This window comes from Caloenas nicobarica, chromosome 8 (assembly GCF_036013445.1).
Source record: "Caloenas nicobarica isolate bCalNic1 chromosome 8, bCalNic1.hap1, whole genome shotgun sequence".
In the NCBI taxonomy this organism is placed as follows: Eukaryota; Metazoa; Chordata; class Aves; order Columbiformes; family Columbidae; genus Caloenas; species Caloenas nicobarica.
The window spans coordinates 4309995-4328117 of NC_088252.1; the positions used below are offsets into that span (position 1 = coordinate 4309995).

The 18123-nt window shown below is 42.0% G+C and overlaps 1 protein-coding gene across 3 annotated transcripts in view; it reads left to right on the top strand.

The window, feature by feature from the left end:
- Positions 1–18123, top strand: part of PPP2R3A (protein phosphatase 2 regulatory subunit B''alpha) — a 56527-nt gene that overhangs the window by 16023 nt on the left and 22381 nt on the right. For 2 of the 3 annotated variants that reach the window (XM_065640125.1, XM_065640126.1), the window contains 3 exons: positions 12640–12900; positions 14619–14722; positions 17299–17401. In XM_065640125.1, the coding sequence (XP_065496197.1) occupies positions 12640–12900; positions 14619–14722; positions 17299–17401 (468 nt within the window). Of the gene's footprint in view, positions 1–4619; positions 5040–12639; positions 12901–14618; positions 14723–17298; positions 17402–18123 lie in introns of those variants that run through there. The other variant, XM_065640127.1, reaches the window with a different exon arrangement.

An 18123-nucleotide genomic window follows, 5' to 3' on the forward strand; every position in this document is an offset into this window, starting at 1 on the left:
TCACAGCTCCTTCCAGCTTGAGCATGATGTGCATGTCTTTAAAACCATCTACTTTCCTGAAAATATGGGTATGTGGTGCGGGTGGGGTGTGTCTGACCCTAAAGGACAGTGCTGAGATCTTTTTAGACTAAGCTTTCTAAGTATTTCTGGTGGTTTCTGGGCATTTTTGCTTACAGAAAATGATGAGCGTAACCTTGTCTGATATCACCAGCAAGGGAAAGAGACTTTTTTCCTTGAAGAGTGTAGAATTAAGCAGCTCTGAAAGCTCTAAACTCATGTCTTATAATAGCTATTCTCGTTGTATTTTCTTAGGGCTTGTAAAACTGTTATCAAATAGCTGCACGCAAGCACAAAAACCCCAAGATCTAATACCGATGAAAATACTGTGCAGTCTTCATTTATGAAGGCTGTGATAGTTTTAATATCCCTCAAATCCCAAGCAATGAAAAAGGAAAGGGAGAACCACTTTAGACCAGACTGTTTGCTGGCTCAGTTGGCCTATCTATGTTGAAATTGCGCTAATGTGTATCAGCAACCGGCTTTCCCTTTAGCATAAAACCAATTATGATTCTCCACAGAGAACAATAGAATTACTTGCCTCTTCATTTGCAAAACCAAAATATTTAGAAACTAGGAAATGAATACTCAAGAAGTACATCAACTTTACAGCGCACATAATGAGCACATCATGCTGCTTTCAGGCGGGCCAGGAAGCATTGCATACTTTTAAACTGTCCAACATTTCCCATTCTGAGATCCAGTTTTCCGTTGCTTATCTCTAAACCCCCAGCTATTTGTTTTAAATTTTCCTGTTCTGTGTGCCTGTCTTAAGCTGATTTTTTTTAAAATATGTTGTTTTTGAAATAAATGGTTCTGTGAAAACAGCTCAGTTGTCTGTCAGAGGCTAGCAAAATCCCCAAATATTTATCTATATTTTTGCCTCTAGATAGGGCAGTAAGTAATCAGATGAAAGTACTTAATTGAGTTAATGCTTACAGAATACTCCAGTGACAGTACCCTAGAAAAGTCTCTAAGAAATGTACTCATTTTCTTTCTGAGTAGTGCAGGGCTCTGCTCCAAGTCCTGCTCATGTGTCTTATTTTAAGAGCTGTTGGATAAAGTTTCTGAATAATTTTGGGAGCAGAGACCATGGTTTGATACAGAGAGGCCTCTTTTTTTGTCCTTCCTCTGCTAGGTATCTCTTCCCAAAAGGATTACTCATGGTGTAGTGAGCCAGAACGAGCAGTCCTGCTTCCCATTTCTCTCTCCCCTGTGCCTCTACTTCCTATTGCCTAGTTCTGAATCTTTCTTTATAGCATGCTTGCATACAAGATAAATGCTTTAGTTACGTTTGTTTTCTGCCAGATTAGTAAATGGAATTGCTCACACTGAGGTCAAGTGTCTGTGTTAGGTGCATAAACAGGTGGCTTGAAGATGGCTCCAACTGGAATTAAGGCTGGTTGACCTGGTAACTTTGTAATTCTGCGCCTTCAAAATGCTACTTGATAATTCCACGTGCTGCTTCATTTTTCAAATTTAATGATATGCTTATGAAGGAGCTGGTGTGGGGCAGTTAACTTTGAAAAGTGGCTTCTGTAATATCACAGCAACTTTAACTTTGCCATGAATTGATCACATTTTCTCAGAATGCATCCAAAATATAATGGAAAACTTTCTGGGAAATCAGCTTTCATCTGCATATATTACAAATTGTTTTGATCAGATATTGATAATATCTGTCGCTTAAGCTATACACACAATCTGCACTCTTTTCAAATATCAATTATGTATTGTTTCTAAACCCAAATAGTAAAAACGGGGGTGTTCTTTTCTGTTTAGTAATAGTTTATTGAAATAAATATAGTAAGTGAATCTTAAAATATCTCAGTATCAAAGAGGGCAGAGGGAAAAACCATTAAATGAGCTGAAATTAAAGAATAAAGAGAACTGATACCAAACATGGCCATGCTCGTGGCACACAGGCACCTTCCGTAAGCAGGGCAGATACAGTCTCTGCTTGTGTGAAGTTGATTGATCTTGAAGTAGACATCTAAAGGTAGGTGAAACCAAGCCTAGTGACACCTGTTGAGTTTTTTAGCCTCATTGATTCTAAACCAAGAAAAAGTCACACTGCTGGTGCAGCAATTCAATTTGGTTTGAAAGCAGCTGAAGCTGGTGCCTTCTTGGCTATAGAGAGTGCCCTGAATTGTTGCAGCCAGGCTTTGCAGTACTGCCAAGTTCTGCGGCGCTTCAATCACCCAAATCTTTTAGGACTGAGCATCTAGCTTTAGGCACAGGTGAGATTCTTTCTGTGTTCTGATGGCTAGCAAAGGCAGTCTGATACCTCTTAGATTTGACATCTCTCACCTTCACTCTTTGAACTGGGTCACTTACACCAAAGAGGAATTTCTAATTTGATTGCACTTTGTTCAATTGATCTGTGGGCTGTTGATACCAGGTTTTTCTGCTGTGGATTTTGTCCAGTTGACTTTGAAACTGTTGATACAAGATTCTGTTGTTAGTTTCTCATAGTACTGTATATTTATGTTATTATATCTACCTACCTTGTGTGTTTTGAGGATAGGAAGTACAGTGCTAGAAACCTACTATAGTGCAAAAAAAGAAACAGCAAGCCTTACCTTCGGGTTACTTTTCTTTTTCCAGGTTACTTTTCTTTTTCCAGGTTATCAGCACAAAAAAACCCAAACTTCTGGGATCTCTTGTAGCTGGTTGATTTATGAACGAAAAATGTGTGGGTTTTTTTCTAAGAAACAGTGAGTGATTGCTAGATCAGTATGCCCCTTCCATACATACGTCTTTTAAAGCCTGGTGTACCTGGTCTGGTGTGGGAGGTACATAGGACTACATTTCCTTGGCAGCCTGTAAGCAGAGTGAAAGTTCAGTGGAAGATGAAATAACTACACTTGCCACAGATGATTGAAAATAAATCACCTTCTGACATGCTGCTATATGAGATGTGCAGAACTCCCAGTACAGTGGAGCCTTGTGGGTTCTTCAGGCATTGCCTTACTGTTTAGGAAAAAATTGTCAGAGTCAGAAAAATAAAATTTATTCCAGAACTTCTGCATATCAATCTGTGCATCCTTTGCTTAGTGGCAATTCCAATTAGAACATTCCTGCCTGACTTTTTTGGGAGAGCTCCTTTTCTCATTCCTGTCCTCATTTTACCATTCTGTTAGGCTTTGTATTCATTTGCAGGGCTGATGACATTGTAATACTCTTGTGATTCTTTGGACTTGCAGCTGTGAATATACACCTGGACTTCAGAGCTTTGTCAGCTCCCAGGTTGCCCAGTCTAGATATAGTTGCAGTGACCTCAAGGGTCCCAAACTGTGCCACGTTCTTGTTTACATCTTTCAGAAAGAACTGGATTCCGCAGCCCAGGTTGTGGGACCGTGACCTGATGATTGAGAAGCAACAGGAAAGAAAATAATCTTGAGTGGTTTTGTGCAGATTTAAGAAGACATTAAAAAAATTTATTTTGCGAATGTTGGCTGGGTGTCTCTTTCCTTTGGTAAATAGCCTGTTTAACTGCGTGAGAGCAAATTTATAATAAGAACATCCTTTTGTATAGGCTGTTTCTGTGACTATCTGCAGCCTAGTTATATTAAGTGATGCTGTATATGAAGTAACCTTGGGCATTCTAGAGGAAAGCAGGAAGAGAAGGATATTGGAGGCACTCGTGGTCCAATAAAAGCTTTCTGTCGGTGAGGCTCAGTGAGACCTTTCATTTCTAATGCAGTATCTTGATAAAAGCAAGCCCTTCTAGCTAGAAATTGGTTGCTGTTTATGTTACTTAGCTTTCAAAGTAAACTAGTGAAATAGCCAGGACTTCTGAAGTCAGGTAGTCAAGCAGGCCATGAGACCAGGTGTTGGTTCATCTTGTGGAATAAGAACTGGATTTAGGCCTTTGTTTAGCACCGTTGTCATGAGAGGAGAGATAGAATACGCTTTTAATAAGCCTAGACAGAGTCTGAGTAAGAGTTTGAAGTCGACTTGTCTACTCTTTCTCTGTGGGACCTTGAACTATTGTCCACTGCCAATTGCTTTGCCTTGTGAGAGTTATTGGAAAAGTGAATAAAGAGACTTATGTGCTTTGATGTCTTTATGAAACAGTTTTCTTAAGAACTACTTTAGAATGCCCGAGCTTCTTATCCAAGATTATCCTTATGTGCTCGCTTGGCGTTAAAGAAACTAGATGACTTGCTTTTTCCAAGCAAGAAGGAAAAATTGATGTGTTTTGAAAATTACAGCCTTTGGTCTGGAATGAGAACTAATGCTGATCTGCTTCATCACCTCGCAAGCGGGGACCTCAAACCACTGGCATCGTATGTGCACGGGCCGTGGCTGAGAGCGTGTGCTTTAACTTAACGGAGTCTGACTGGTGCAAGTTTGTACCTCAGGTTTCAGTGCTGAAGCACATAAAGTAAGAGCTATTGGGGAAGATGGTATATTTAGCCACTTCTGCAGTGCATCTAATTTTAGCGCTCTTGGTAGTGGTGGTGGGTGCTTCCTTTCCAGTATTACCCCTGGCCTATTACAAGCCAAGGACAGATTGTCTGTCATGTAGCCAGCAGGGAAATAGATTCTGTTGTAGATCATGTTTCTCAATTAAAGTATTACAAGAAGGCAGAAGATCCTGGTGGTACTGAAAGATACTTTGAATATCAGTTAAAAAAGGGAGGTCTGGCTTCAGGAGTAAGATAAAAAATCTCTAGATGTTGTCCTCGTGAAGAAAGAGAAGACGTAGTATGCTGAAGCCATTTGCCATTTTTTGCCTGTAAGAATCAAAAGCGAGAAAGCAACGTACTGGTCTTGCTGTGGTCTCCTGCAGAGTCCCTGTGCCCCTGCTGGAAAGGGCAAGATCTGCTTAGGAGCTCCCCAGGATGATGATCAAGGAGAGTTCTCTGCGGAGGGACCCAGACTTAGGCGGGGAGCTAGCTTTCCTTGCAAAGGGCTGCGATTTTGTTCTTCCATCTCGATTCAAGAGGAGGCTGAAGTCATTCCAGCAGGCCCAGGTTTGAATGCTTGGCGTTTCTTTTTATTTTTCTGTTGCTTTGTACTTTTTTTTTAATTGGATCAGAGAATCAAACTGTGTCCCCTCAAGGCGTGTCTATTTGCAGAAAGTTATTCGCAGCTAGATACCAGCAGGTTTAAAAATAAACCTTCCAGGCTTAAATTGCAGAGTTAAAATGTCTTTGTAAACAAGGGAAAAAATTAACAGCAAGGGCAGTGATTTAATAGGGATAGTTGGGTAAGAGTATTAAATATTTTCCGTGATTTTTATAAGAAAAACCATATTTGTGTATGTGATTGCTCTGAGTGTTTCTTGCTGCGTGTGGAACAACCACAACATTCTGCTGTATTTAATGGGTTGTACTCTCTGCTGTACAAATTCGTGCACAGACCAGCCTTCCTGGCTTTGGTATTTGTGATTTTTACCCTCACAAGATGCTGCTTTGTGCTTCTATCTCTGGGCTGTGCCTGAAGGAGATCATAGAATCATGGAATTGTTTAGGTTGCAAAAGACCCTTAGGATCATGGAGATGTAGCCAAAGAAATTGAAATTGTACCCCACCTATATTTCTTGGTAAATCCCAGTTGCTGTACTCAGTTTCTGGGACAACTGGCAAAAGATTGGAGTAATTCAGACTAGCACACCAAATGGGCATGTAGCCACCCCGGATTTACAGGGGGTCACAATATGCTGAAATCAGCACATCTTGAACTTCGTCTATAATTAAATAATCAGTGACCCAGTGAGGAAGTTAAAAAGTTGAAATTATGAGCAGTGCAGCTGTTTCCTAAGAAACAGCTATTCAAATCGCTCCAGAATATATTGTAGCGCATCTTGTTTTTGTGATTTCTGGTGACGGGTTAAAGTACATATATGAGGTTAATCGCTGGAACATGTTTTTTCACTCCCTAGAGGAGAATTGCATGAAGTAATGATGTGCTGTAATGGCTTGGGCGGGGACCATGAGTGACTAACAAAAACCATGCAGCACAGCTAAGTTCTCTCTCCAGAGTTAATCTGATCACCTAAGGACGTAATCAGGGTATGGTTTGCGGGGAGAGATGAGATCTCCTAGTAGACCAACTGGAAAAATTGGCAAGCCTTTGGTACACGAACCTTCTGCCTGGTCTGAAGTAGGAGCAGCGACCTTCACCACTAAATGTGTCAAGAGTAACTGCTCTGGGGCTGCAGATCCAAGGCAAGTGAACTAATGCAGTGGGCAATTGCAGCTGAAAAGAGATGGGCTTACTTCTGTTTCTTCAGTGCTTTTTCCCTCTTGCTGTGTCCTCACCGTGTCTCACCCACGGGCCTTTCTGTGAGCTGGTTTAACTCATAACACCGTAGAATATTTTCCAGCAACAAAGCAAAGTCCTTTTTCTGCCTTTCCAAGTGGATCAAAACAGTTTGCAGAGGAGTGTGGCAAGCTCTGGAGCTGACACTTGGTACACAGTGACAGTGTACATTTGGGAGTGGAGGACAGAAATGGGAGTTCTCCCCCTTGGCAGCAGCGAGAAGTTAATTTTTGTGCCTCGTGGGGCTATACCTTGTGGCTTGGGTGTGTTAGAGTGAGATGACCTGAGAGGAGAGGTAATTTGAATAAGTACAGAAAAAGTGCTAGCAGGAGGAAAGGTAATGAGACAGTGGCAGGGAGCAGAGAGATGAGAGACAGGTAGTTTGTGGAACATGTAGATGTTGGCCAGAAAGGCAAGGGAGGAGGAAGTTTTTGTAAAACTCATCTCTTAAGAGCTCTAAATTTCAGTTCTCATGCTCACCTTTTGCAGGACTTCTTGTGGAAGGATCAGAGACCCTCCCATAGCAGCACTGGTAGGAAGGGAGGTCTCTAATCCAACATCGCACTTGTAGGAAGACTTTTCCTGACACCAGGTCACATCAGAGCTGTCTTTCTCTGAGTCCTGAAAACTCCCCAAGGATAAGGATTCCTCCCACGCCCTTCTGGTGACCTCTTGCAGGCTGTACTACCCTCAGTTAAATTCATCCTCCTCCTGTCCAGCCTAACCCCCCCCCACAAGCTGCAGTTTACACCATGCACCACCACAAAGTTTGGCTCCACCATCCCCGTAGCTGTGATTAGCCCATCCCTTTGCCTGGCTAAACAGGCCCAGCCCCTCAGTCTCTCCTGCCACATGCTCCTGACCATGACTATCTGGTTTGCATTCCGTAGGTCTCTGTCCGATCTCTCCCCATCCCTTTTGAAGTGAAGGCCCAAAACTGGCCACAGGGATCCAGCTGCAGCCTTGCCAGTATCAGGCAGAGGAGATAATAACTTCCCATATTCTCCTGGCCCTACTCCTAACACAGAGTATATAATTTGCCTCATTTGTAATTAGCCAGCGCTGCAGGCTCACGCTCAGCCTGGTGCACACCGTCTCCCACGCACCCTTTGCAGCAGGGCTGTTGCTCAGCCAGTGGCTTCCCAGCCTGAGCCGACGCTCGGGGTTGCCGTGCTCAGGTGGAGAACATGGCACCTTTTCTCATGGAAGTAGTTGCACAGTTTGCCAAGGTGTTTCACACCTGAGCTTCTGCCTTTCACGCCAGCCTTCCCCCTCCCTAAGTGTCACCTGTGAATCGTGACGTGAGAATTGCAGTGGGTGTTCTGTGAGGAGTAGGGTTTACACCCACTGTTGTCCTTCTGTCTGAGTTAATTTGGACGCATGCTGTGTGGAGGGGTTTTCTTGGTTTTTTGTTTTTTCTCCATGGAGTTTTCAGGAAATCATCTACAGCCTGGGCTGTAGTATATCAGTTGTGGGAATGGCATGTGTGACATCTGTAGGCATATTTGCCAGTGGAGGCATCTGAGGTCAGTGTTCCCAAAACTCATCTGGATAAGGCCATGAGGAACTTGATCTAGCCTTAGAGTTAGTCCTGTGTCCCTGCCCACCCAAATCCTTTTGTGATTCTGTGTTGCTTAGATAGAACTTGTTTTTCCTGGTGTTTTACTGTGATTGGACTTTGTTTCTGCTAGTGAGTTTACAGATGTTTTTTCTCCAGAAATGCTTTTTCTCATAGCCTTTCGTCTTCGTGCTGTTGGGAGCCATGTGTGGATGGACCTTTGCTGTTCTTACTCTTCTTTGAGATGGGTAAAAAAGAGGCAGCAGAAAGATACAATGATGGGAAATGGCTTCAGGGCAGGAAAAGAAGAGAAAGTCTTGGGCGAAAGATAGAAATTGGCGCTGGAGAAGTGATGATCTTTGAGGATGGCTTGTGTCCAGTTACCATTAGGCTTCAATAAGACAGGAACTGTAAAAAATGGAAGTAGACATTAAGTCAGCACTGTGGAGTGAGAAACTGGGCTGAGTCACTGTACCCTAGAAAAGAGGATTACAGAATCCTGTTTGGGGAAAAAACAAAACAAAAAAAACAACCAAGAAACTGGTAAATTTATTATCTAGACTCCTGTTGGAGGTTGGGGCCAGGAGGAAGGAGTAGAAAATATTTGAGCACTTGATGTGATGCTGCTTCACTCTGTGGAATTTTCTGCTAGGACCAGCAAGTCCCTGAGGGGACAGGTCTGGATGGCAGAGGTTCAGTCTCTGTGTTTTGTTTGTGTAGCTACAGTGAGGCTGTAGTTCTGTCTGGTTTATTTATAATGCAGATGTCACTATTTTAGTCTGTCCATAAATAAATTGTATGATGGGCAAAAGGCAATAGAGTGGATAGACAGATTTTTTTTTTTTTTTTTTTTTAGCTAAGGTAAATTACACTGCGCTACAGGGCAATATTTTTACATGGGCTTTAATCTCACCTTCCTGTTTAGCAAAACAAAAAAAAAGTCTGGTAGCTACTGGTAACAAAGCTAAAAGATTTGTTATAGTATTTGTAGTTTCCTTTCTTAGTTGTCATTTCTGAAAATGCACATTCTGTTGGAGAAATGTGTTTCACTAAGCAAACAGCATTTAAGAGTAACTTTTTGCAATAAGAAACTGGGTTTTTTCGAAGGAATTCCCATATGATTTCCCCTCATCTCTTTATTTTTTCACAAATAGTTGTAATTAACTCCCCGCTGTCTCCATAGTGGTTGACATCTGGTTATAACCATCCCAGAGTATTAACTTGCAAGATTATTCTAGGGAATGAGATCCTCAAGAAACAGTTGCTTCTTATTTTTTCTTTCCGTTGTGGTAGACAGCTCACTTCTTACATGACAAGGAAGAAGACCAAGTTAAAAAGTTTTATTTCTATTCCTGAAGTAGAATCATCTGAAAAGGGGCCATCCATGAGCTTCCACCTCGTTTGCCTCGGACTGAGCAGGAGTTAGCGATTGTTGTACTGAGAAGGTCAGTGGCAAACCGATGTCTGAACCAGCTCCCTGCCTGCAAGTTTAGCAGCATTCCCTGTGTTTCTGCTATGGATGTTTAACCTTCTGCCTGTGGATCAGGAAATTAAGGTAGATTTTGGGATCCTGACTTGCGGCTTATGTGAGCTGGTACTGAGTGTTGATGACTTCGGTGGTACCTGTGGAGTGGCAGATGAGTTGTGTTACAGGATGAGCAGCTTGAGTCGCGTGCTGTATCAGGATTATGTGGTTTGCAGGAGAGGAGGAAAATGGCACAGTGCTGTTGGAGTGGTCTGCTTTGGGGATGGCTCTTTGCCTTCCAAGAAAAAAGAAAGAGTCCAATTTTATCATTCTCTTATACTGTAAGGGAAGGGGATACATTGTTAACATGGAGAGTCAGTGTCCTTTGTGAGAACAATATGTTCATTTGATTCCTTCTGGTTTGTGGACCTTTTTGTGAAATTTGAGTCATTTCTTCTAGTTCCTCACAGTCCGGACAGCTAGGAGTGCTTGTGTGCATTGAAGAGATTAGCAACCAAATCAACCTGTTTTCTGACAAGTGGGCCTTCAAGACAAACTGATGTTAAGTCCTATTATAGAAGTCAAGTGGCTGGAGTTGGCATCTGATTGTCTGTTGCAGCTTCGCATTGTTTGTATGAATATGGTGCTGCGGGAGGGCAGCAGGGATTTCCCCTCTGCTGGGATCCAGCAAGTGGAAACTGCTGAGCAGAGCTGGGTGCTGGCTGGAGCAGGGCACACAAGGGTGGGAGGCAGAGCGGAAAAACAAAAGTGGGGTGTGTGTGAGTTCTCCTCCCAGCCAAATCACCAGCTTGACTTGCACACCAAGGTCCATTAACCACTATTTCCCAGTGAGACGGAGGCTCCTAGGGAAGGCCTGTTTCAGGGAGCTCTGTTCACCCTCTTGCTCAGGCTCCCTCTCTGAAGCAGCCAGCCATGGGAGGGGATGGATCTTCATCTGCCTCTAACACGCAGCAGCGGCTGCTCTGGGACCATGTCCTCCCTCCCCACACATGTTCAGCCTGGCCAGATTTTGCTGCTGTTACTCTACTGAGTAAAGAGCTGAAGGAAGCCAGGAGAAAGGTTGTCTTCTGTTAACTCAGTGAGCTGCTGCTCCCAAAGGGAGTGGCCAACTTCTCCCCAGCTTAACACCTGCCACTGTTTCAGGTCACCTACCAGCTTTGTCCTACTGTGGGATGGAGTAACCGGGGCTGATGCTTACCCTGTCCTACAGCCCTCTGCAGCCCCAGGAACGCTGTGAGCCTCAGACCTGGCCCACTTTGAGTTCCAGCACCACTCAGGATCAGACACAAAGATTGGCAGTACATGAGAGAGTAGGAAAAGTCAAGGAAGAAGGAAGGAAGAACAGATGGTGGTAATCAAGCTTGTTCTTCAAAGGTTAACAGCTATATTGAGGACCATACAGCCTCTGAATACTGGTGTTGGTACATTCAGAAATCCCAAAGGCTGAAAATGATCTTCAGCTTTTCCTCTGTTGCAAGACAGAGGAGAGGACTTAAAGCAAGCCAGGCTCCAGGTTAATGTGTCCTGTGCAGAGCAGTTACAGCACAGAAGGATGCTTTGGCTGGCAGATGTGTGCAAGTGCTCCTGAAATGGGACAGCATTTGGGCAAAAGAGGAGGTCTTCCCTGCTTAAGAAAGGTCAGTGAAGAGGAGGAAAATCCTTCCATCTCATTTCACAGGTCTCTGTGGAATGGTTTATAAAGTATCTGAACTGCAGGTAAAAACAGGGCTTAAGGAAACTTTTACAATTCTCACTTCACCTTCCTGAAAGCAAACCCATGGTAAGTGGGGGTACTCGGCATATGTTAAAATTAAAGATCCAAGTTCCTGGAAAACAATAAGGCAAAGAGTTTAGTCAGTTCATCATATACATTTTTCTGTATTTAGTGAACTCAGGCTTGGCTAGTTTATGCTAAAACCATTTTGTTTTGAAATACAATAAACAAAGTGAAAGTTGCAGCTGTATTTACTTGACTATTAGCCTCTTATCACATATGTTGTTATATTAATAACAACTCTTGCATTTGAACCATTGTGCAATAGGCAAGCCTGTTGCCTTTTCCCAAGAACGTGTGTATTCATGGGGGAGTAGGGCATTTGTCATCCCTTGGCATTCCAGCATCTGAATTCTGCCGCTTATACTGTAACTACTTTTCAAAATGTAAAAAACATTTCCTCCCGTGTCTGTAAAATTACATATTTTAGGATCTTATTATGTACTTAAACACAAACACTATGTTTTATGAAAAGTATTGATGTATAGCTAGAACTGGAAGATTGCAGAGATCCATTAGGTGATCTAGTTGGGATCACTGTATCAGCTGTGTGTTTATTACAGACAGGAGAGGAGCAATAGGATGGTAGAGCTAACAAAAAAAAGAGGTGGTGTGTGTGGGAGACAAGACCACCTTCAAACAGCCACATGAAAGGCCGAGGTCCAGTTCCCAGTGTTCTCCTTGTTTTTCGGCAAACGATGTACGTGCTGATTCAGTGAAACCTTCGGGCGCTTTGCCTGCAGAAGGATTCTTTCAGTTGGAGCCGGAAACAGACCTTCTGCATTTTGCACTAACTCTGCATCATGTGGGTGCCTAATGACAAACTCTTCTGGCTGCTCCAAATTCCTGACAACAAAATTGAGTTGTCACTATGTAGTACCTCGACCAAAATCAGGTCTTGGACTGGTCAAGTTGGGCACAGAATAAAAGGCTTCCTGAAATTGAGAAGACAGTCTTACAAGTCTTTTCTTAATTTATCTGTGAAGCGACACTTTGGCAAAAAACATCTTCCTGCGGGTTGGAAAATGTTGGTGTTATGAATGTAAGTTCGCTCGTACATCAGGCAAGACGTTTTGGTGGGCGGGTGTTCTGGTTCTGTGGTGAAATTCTAAAGAGCGGATTTTGATGCTTTGCTGTTTATGGGGCAGAATGACAACACCGTGACCAGCATGAGAAGAAATATAATAGCATTGTCTGTGTTCTGTGGTATTGCTGAATCGCAGTGTGTTCAATAGTATGTTGTAATCCACAGCTACATACATAAAACGCACAGAAATTATATAAAAGCAGATGTGACTTATCCTGAATTTGCAATGTTGGATACTGCAGAAATGTTTTAATTGGCTACTTCAGACATGCATTTTATCCCTGTGCTATAATTTAATTGTTGGTGGTTTCTAAATATTTCCTAATCACTGGGAGCACAAACTGTGTTCTCCTGCTTGATGTGCCATGCCGTTAAAAAGTATTTGTTATTCGTTATATTTTCAGGTTCAAAGTAAACAAGAGAAGAAACCTGGAACTTCCCCCCCAGTCCCGTTGAACTCCACGGTTAGCCCTTGCACTCCTCTGCCTGTGAATAAAGCCACCAGCAGTAGCCCTTTGTCGATAAACATTCCACGTTTCTACTTCCCTAAAGGACTTCCAAGTGTCTGCACTAATCATGAGGAAATCATTGCCAGGATTGAAGCTGCCTTTACGGAGTTTGAAGATGAGAAAGCAAATGTCCGTGAAATGGGGAAAATTGCTAAGGTAACTATTCTCTAGGGTTTTTTTTTTTTTGGAGAGGAAGACTGAAACTAAAACTGATAAAGTGTCTCACAGCTATTCTATTTTTTTTTAGTGGAAAAAAAGAACCAATATCCTTTTTCTCTGAATGTTTTTTGTTTAGGTTAAGAAAATGAGAAAGATTTAGATCATAAGAAGAAACATGAGCTCAGTTTGCTGTTTGGCATGTCTGATGTCTATTCTCCTTCTTGCTTTGATTGGTGAAATGGTTCTTTCAGATTTCTTTCCGAATACAAATTGCATTTTTATTTTGCTGTTCCTCTCTAACTACGCTCAGAAGATAGCAGAAGCGTAGGTTGCGTCTGTGGCTTTAGGTAGTGCCAGCTGCCTTCCTTGCGGGTACCTGTCCCCTCACCTGGGCAGGGCCTGTGGATACTGGTGCAGCACTGCTTGAGAAAGCAGCTTCCAGCCCACTGCTCCTTGGACACAAAGAGGGAAATGCTTAGTCAACCCTCAGCCACGGAGATGCGTGCGTCCAATATCCGTAACGCAGGTGTCAGCAGGCTTGGGGCTGTTACAGTCTGCTAATGAGCTCCTGGCTCTGGGGAACAAAACACAGCACTTGTGTGGGAGCACGAAGCAGATGGGTGGTTCTATTTTCCTCTCCTTCAGCCATGGTTTTTAGTAATGCTGATCTGAAACCAACAGTTATCAGACGCATCTCATATGTTCACTTTGCCCTAAATGCATCTTTGGCACTGTAGACTGAGCAGTGATGTTCTGTCCAAGAGGAGCCTTGTTTTCCAGCAAGGAAGATTTTTTTCTGAAAGGTTGGGTTTTTGTTTGTTTTTGGAGGAAGTGACTGGCGTTATTTGTAAATCACTTCTGAAAACATAAACAGAAACACTTATTTGCTTGACCAAAAAAAGGTTTGAAACTGACTTTATAGCAAGACAGGCAACTGTGTGTAGCCTGTTGTGTTCCAACTAGGAAAAGCAGGAGGGTGGTGTAGAAGAGACCCCTCAGCCTTTCTGTCTGGTCTCTGCATGTCTCTATATGGATGTCCTCCATTGTAAGGCTTGCTTCTGTTCATTGGGATTATTTATAATGGCACTAGTTTGGGGGCTCTAAAATAAACGTGAGAGAACACACTACACAAATAAAACAGTGGAAAGTAAATGTCATTCCTCAGTGTAGCTAAATGCCTGTAGAAGTACAGTTGCCTGCCAGGGTTGGCTAAATCTGAAAGCAGTTCTTGTGCTGATTGGGCTTCCTGAAGAAACATGCAGGCTCTGACAAAAAAATTAAGAATGGACTTGCAGGATAGTCTTGCTTAACAGAAGAGATGAAAGAGGCTTTGTGGGGAAAGCAGGAATGATGCCTCTACTTCTTCAAAATCTTCCTCCTTCCGTGTACACAGGGGTGCCCATCTCTCTGCACTTCGCTTTGCAGGGGATCTTGCTGAACAGCTCAAAGACAGAACTTAAGAGCTTGATGGTCTCTGATCCTTTTCCTGGCCCGACAGGAAGTATTTCTCAGCTATTTAAAACGGCATATGACAAAGTAGGAAGTTATTGGTGCATTCTGAACCTTGGTGTACCTAAGTCACTTCTTGACTAACTTGTGGGCCATTACCACTTTACTTCCCTTACATAAAAGTCTTGATGGTGAATTTAGTGTCTGAACAAGCAGGCTGTTGTGATTGCTTTTGTGTTCCTCTTTGTTGCGGTGTTTTGTTACAGGTCTGTGGCTGCCCACTCTACTGGAAAGCACCGATGTTCAGTGCATCAGGAGGAGAGAGGACAGGATGTGTATCTGTACACTCAGTTGTATCTATGTGGAGAAAGTGAGTATAGCAAATGCAAAATTTTTCTTCCACGAGGCTTTTCAAATCATTGCCATTTGTTTTCTTCTAAATAAGGAACTTAGAAATCTCCATCAGCTTAAGTTTTCTTCCCCAAAACTCCCTGAACATTTGTTTTCATGCTGCATCAACAAACTTGGAAGCAATTGTATAGATGATAAGATGTTTTGGTCTGGTTTATGTCTAAAATGTATTAACACGCTCCCTAGAAATATGTCAGCCTTTCACAGGAGAGCTGATAGATGTCAGCAGATTTTGGATATATTTATCTGAGCCCTTACTGCTGCCACACTAATACCTGAGTGCCATTTGGGAATGGGGAGAGGAGGCATGTGATAATGTTCTAGGTCAGAAAGAAGGAACATAAAATAAAGAAGCATGATGCAAGTGGATACTTGGAGTTTTAATGGTTATTACCTTCCTCAAGCACATTGTATAATAAATGTGTGGTGTTTGACAGTCACTTCCACAGGCTTCTGTCTGAAATTGAGACCTCTGGATGTATTGTGCTTGGAGTCAGAGGTGTGAGATAGAACAGACCTGTTCTCTTGCCTCATCTTTCTTCCTCCAGGGCAATTCAGGCTTTAATCTACCTTGGGAAACACCTGAACAATGTCTCCATCACAGATCAAGAGAGGGTTCTAATTTTTTACTTATTGGTTGCTCTTCAGATTCTTAAAGTAGCCTTTAACCCTGAGTTCCCAAAGTATTTCCTGCAATATTGTCAAAACAGCTTCTAGTTACCCTGGCAAAACTGCAAAAATGTTAGGGGTGACTCTGATCAGTAAGTTTTTTTCTTAACACAGACAACATTTTTTTTCCTTCCTTAGGTTCCTTCAATTACTCCTAATTAATCCCTCGTGTATGATACCACATATTTTCACTCCCCTGACTTTCACATCCTTCAGATATTTGCAGACTGTGCTCATGCCCCTATTCTGTATTCTTTTAACCACACCATTTCCAAGCCAAGTTTTGTATGCTTTTCTCACTTTTTAATTGCTTTTTTAGGAAAATTTTTTTCCCTCCTCTTCCCCTCTGACAGTTGTACATTTTTTTCTGGAAACATGACAGACAGAAATGAACCTGGTAAAGTTCCTGGTAAAGCTAGACTACAGTGGTCCAAACAGCCATAATTTTAACCCGAGTATCTTTAATTGCTGAAGTCTATTTTCAAGCATCTTAGTAGCTGCCCTGGCATGCTCACTGGTCTCATTTGAAGCCAATAGGAATTACTGGGTATAGAATACTTCTGAAATTCTGATCTTCTAGTTCCTTGCTAAGACATGGCTTTGGGATTCATCTTTATGTACCTGATCGTTTGTTTGGGTTTTTTTGAGCTAAAACATTAACACTTCTTTTCTGAAGCTCATTTAGACTGTATCTGTTAATTGACGCTATGATGATATGAATGTGCAGCTAACAGGATTGCTTGTCAGCCACTAAATCTTTTTTTTTTTTTTTTTTCCCTGACCTGAAACACCTATTTAGAAACCCCCTTTTTTGTAAAGTCTGCTTTTGGTAGAGTGATGAGGCCAGAATTAGTGGCAAGGCACTTACATTGTGATCTCTGCAGGAAAACAACTGGTGTTTCAGTAGTATATTTCAACATCAATTCCTATGCTTTCAGGAGAGGAGGGGAGTGAATAATCACTCACAGTAAATAATTAAGTGTATTTATATTTTCACAGTTATTAAAGAATATGGGGTAATTTTCTGAGCGATTTATTGTTTTCCTTATACAATATGAACAACTTAGTTTTTAATATAGCCGAATGTTCTCTTCTGCTACAGGTATTTAGTAGTGATTTGCTAAATGTCATGGAGTTTCCATTTTCACAAGTATTTTTGTTCAGAGTGAATTAAGTAATCATGATACTTCTGACCAGCGCAGTATCTTGTATTAGAAGAAAGCAGAGAGAAGAATTGGTGTCAGAGATGCAAACCATCCACCTAAGGAATGAGTTTACATGCTTCTCTAAATACTCAGTCCTATTAAGTCCTACTAATTACTTCATTAGACTCATTTCCATGACTTCAGCGCACACCAGCCGGCTGTGCCAGAATTAACAAGGCTTGCTCTTTTTTTGCCATCTGAGGAGTGATTTTTCTGGTGGAAAATTTAGTCACTGTAGTTTGGCAATATCCTCAAATATTTAAATATAATAAAGGATTAAATTGAAGAGCATGTCTGTTACGGTATCCCTTTAGGTTCATCTTGTTGACTTCAAACGAGAATATTGAGCATGCGGTGTTTGGAAAAGTCAGGTTACTTACTAAGATGCTGTGGAATCAAAGAAAGAACAGTCTTCAGTAAGAAACCTTGTTTACCACAGCAATGTTAACATAAAAAAAAGCTCCACTGAGTGGAAGTACCTCGGTGCTGCTGAAAGATATTGGGAAAAAAAAAAAGGGTGCTGGTGGGCTGAGGTCAACTTTGCATCACTCCCAGTGTAGGTGTATTGCATAATGTGACAAGGCACTTCATAATCCACCTGTAGTTTGTGATTGTCTTGTGAGTACAAAGGGGTTGCAGTAACTCTTCATCTCTCTTCTAGCGTCCTGCGGAACTGCCATGATGATGCATCCCGATTCACGTACCTCTTAGCGAAGCCTGGCTGTGACTACCTGGAACAGGAGGATTTCATCCCGCTGCTTCAGGTACCTGCAACAGCTCAGCAGTGAATGGATGGGGAAAGAGAGCTGTTTATTTTGTAACTTATTTATTTTCATGTCTTTAAATGTATACCGAGGGCATGCAGACCTTTGGTTTGAACAGCACCTGGGTTGAGTTTATCTTGGAGTGAAACAGAAGTAAGCATTTTTTAAGTAGACTATTTTGCGTAAGTGCCAACCAGCTACATATCTTGCTAAAGTTGCTGAGGATTGTCAAAGCTTTATTTAGTCTCTGTCTCTTGTTAGGATTCATATTTGTCAGTGCCTGGTAACCAGGCTGAAATTTGCCTCATTTCTCTAGGGCGGTTATTGGGAAAAATGCATGGCACTGTTGAAACTCAAGCACAACATACAAGCTTATTAGAAAAGTTGTAAAAGTTGCTTGACAAGACAATTATAATTGAATTTGTCTAGCAAGACTACCAGATGCAATATCATGTGGAAAACTTTGCAAAATTTGCAGTTCCAGTTGCTGTCTGTATGCCTCTAAACCTGCTACTACACAAGTCTCACTGCTGATTTTTTTTTTTTTCTCTCCCCCCTAATAATCAGGCTAAATCTGTGCATCTTGATTTCATTTCCTTTTATTCACATGTGACACTTTTAACAAAGTATCATTCTTTAATTATTTGTGACCATTCAGGCAGCCTGTGGATGGGTTTAGGGTTTCTTTATAGCTTCTCTATAAGTCAGTTCCATCTGTTCCT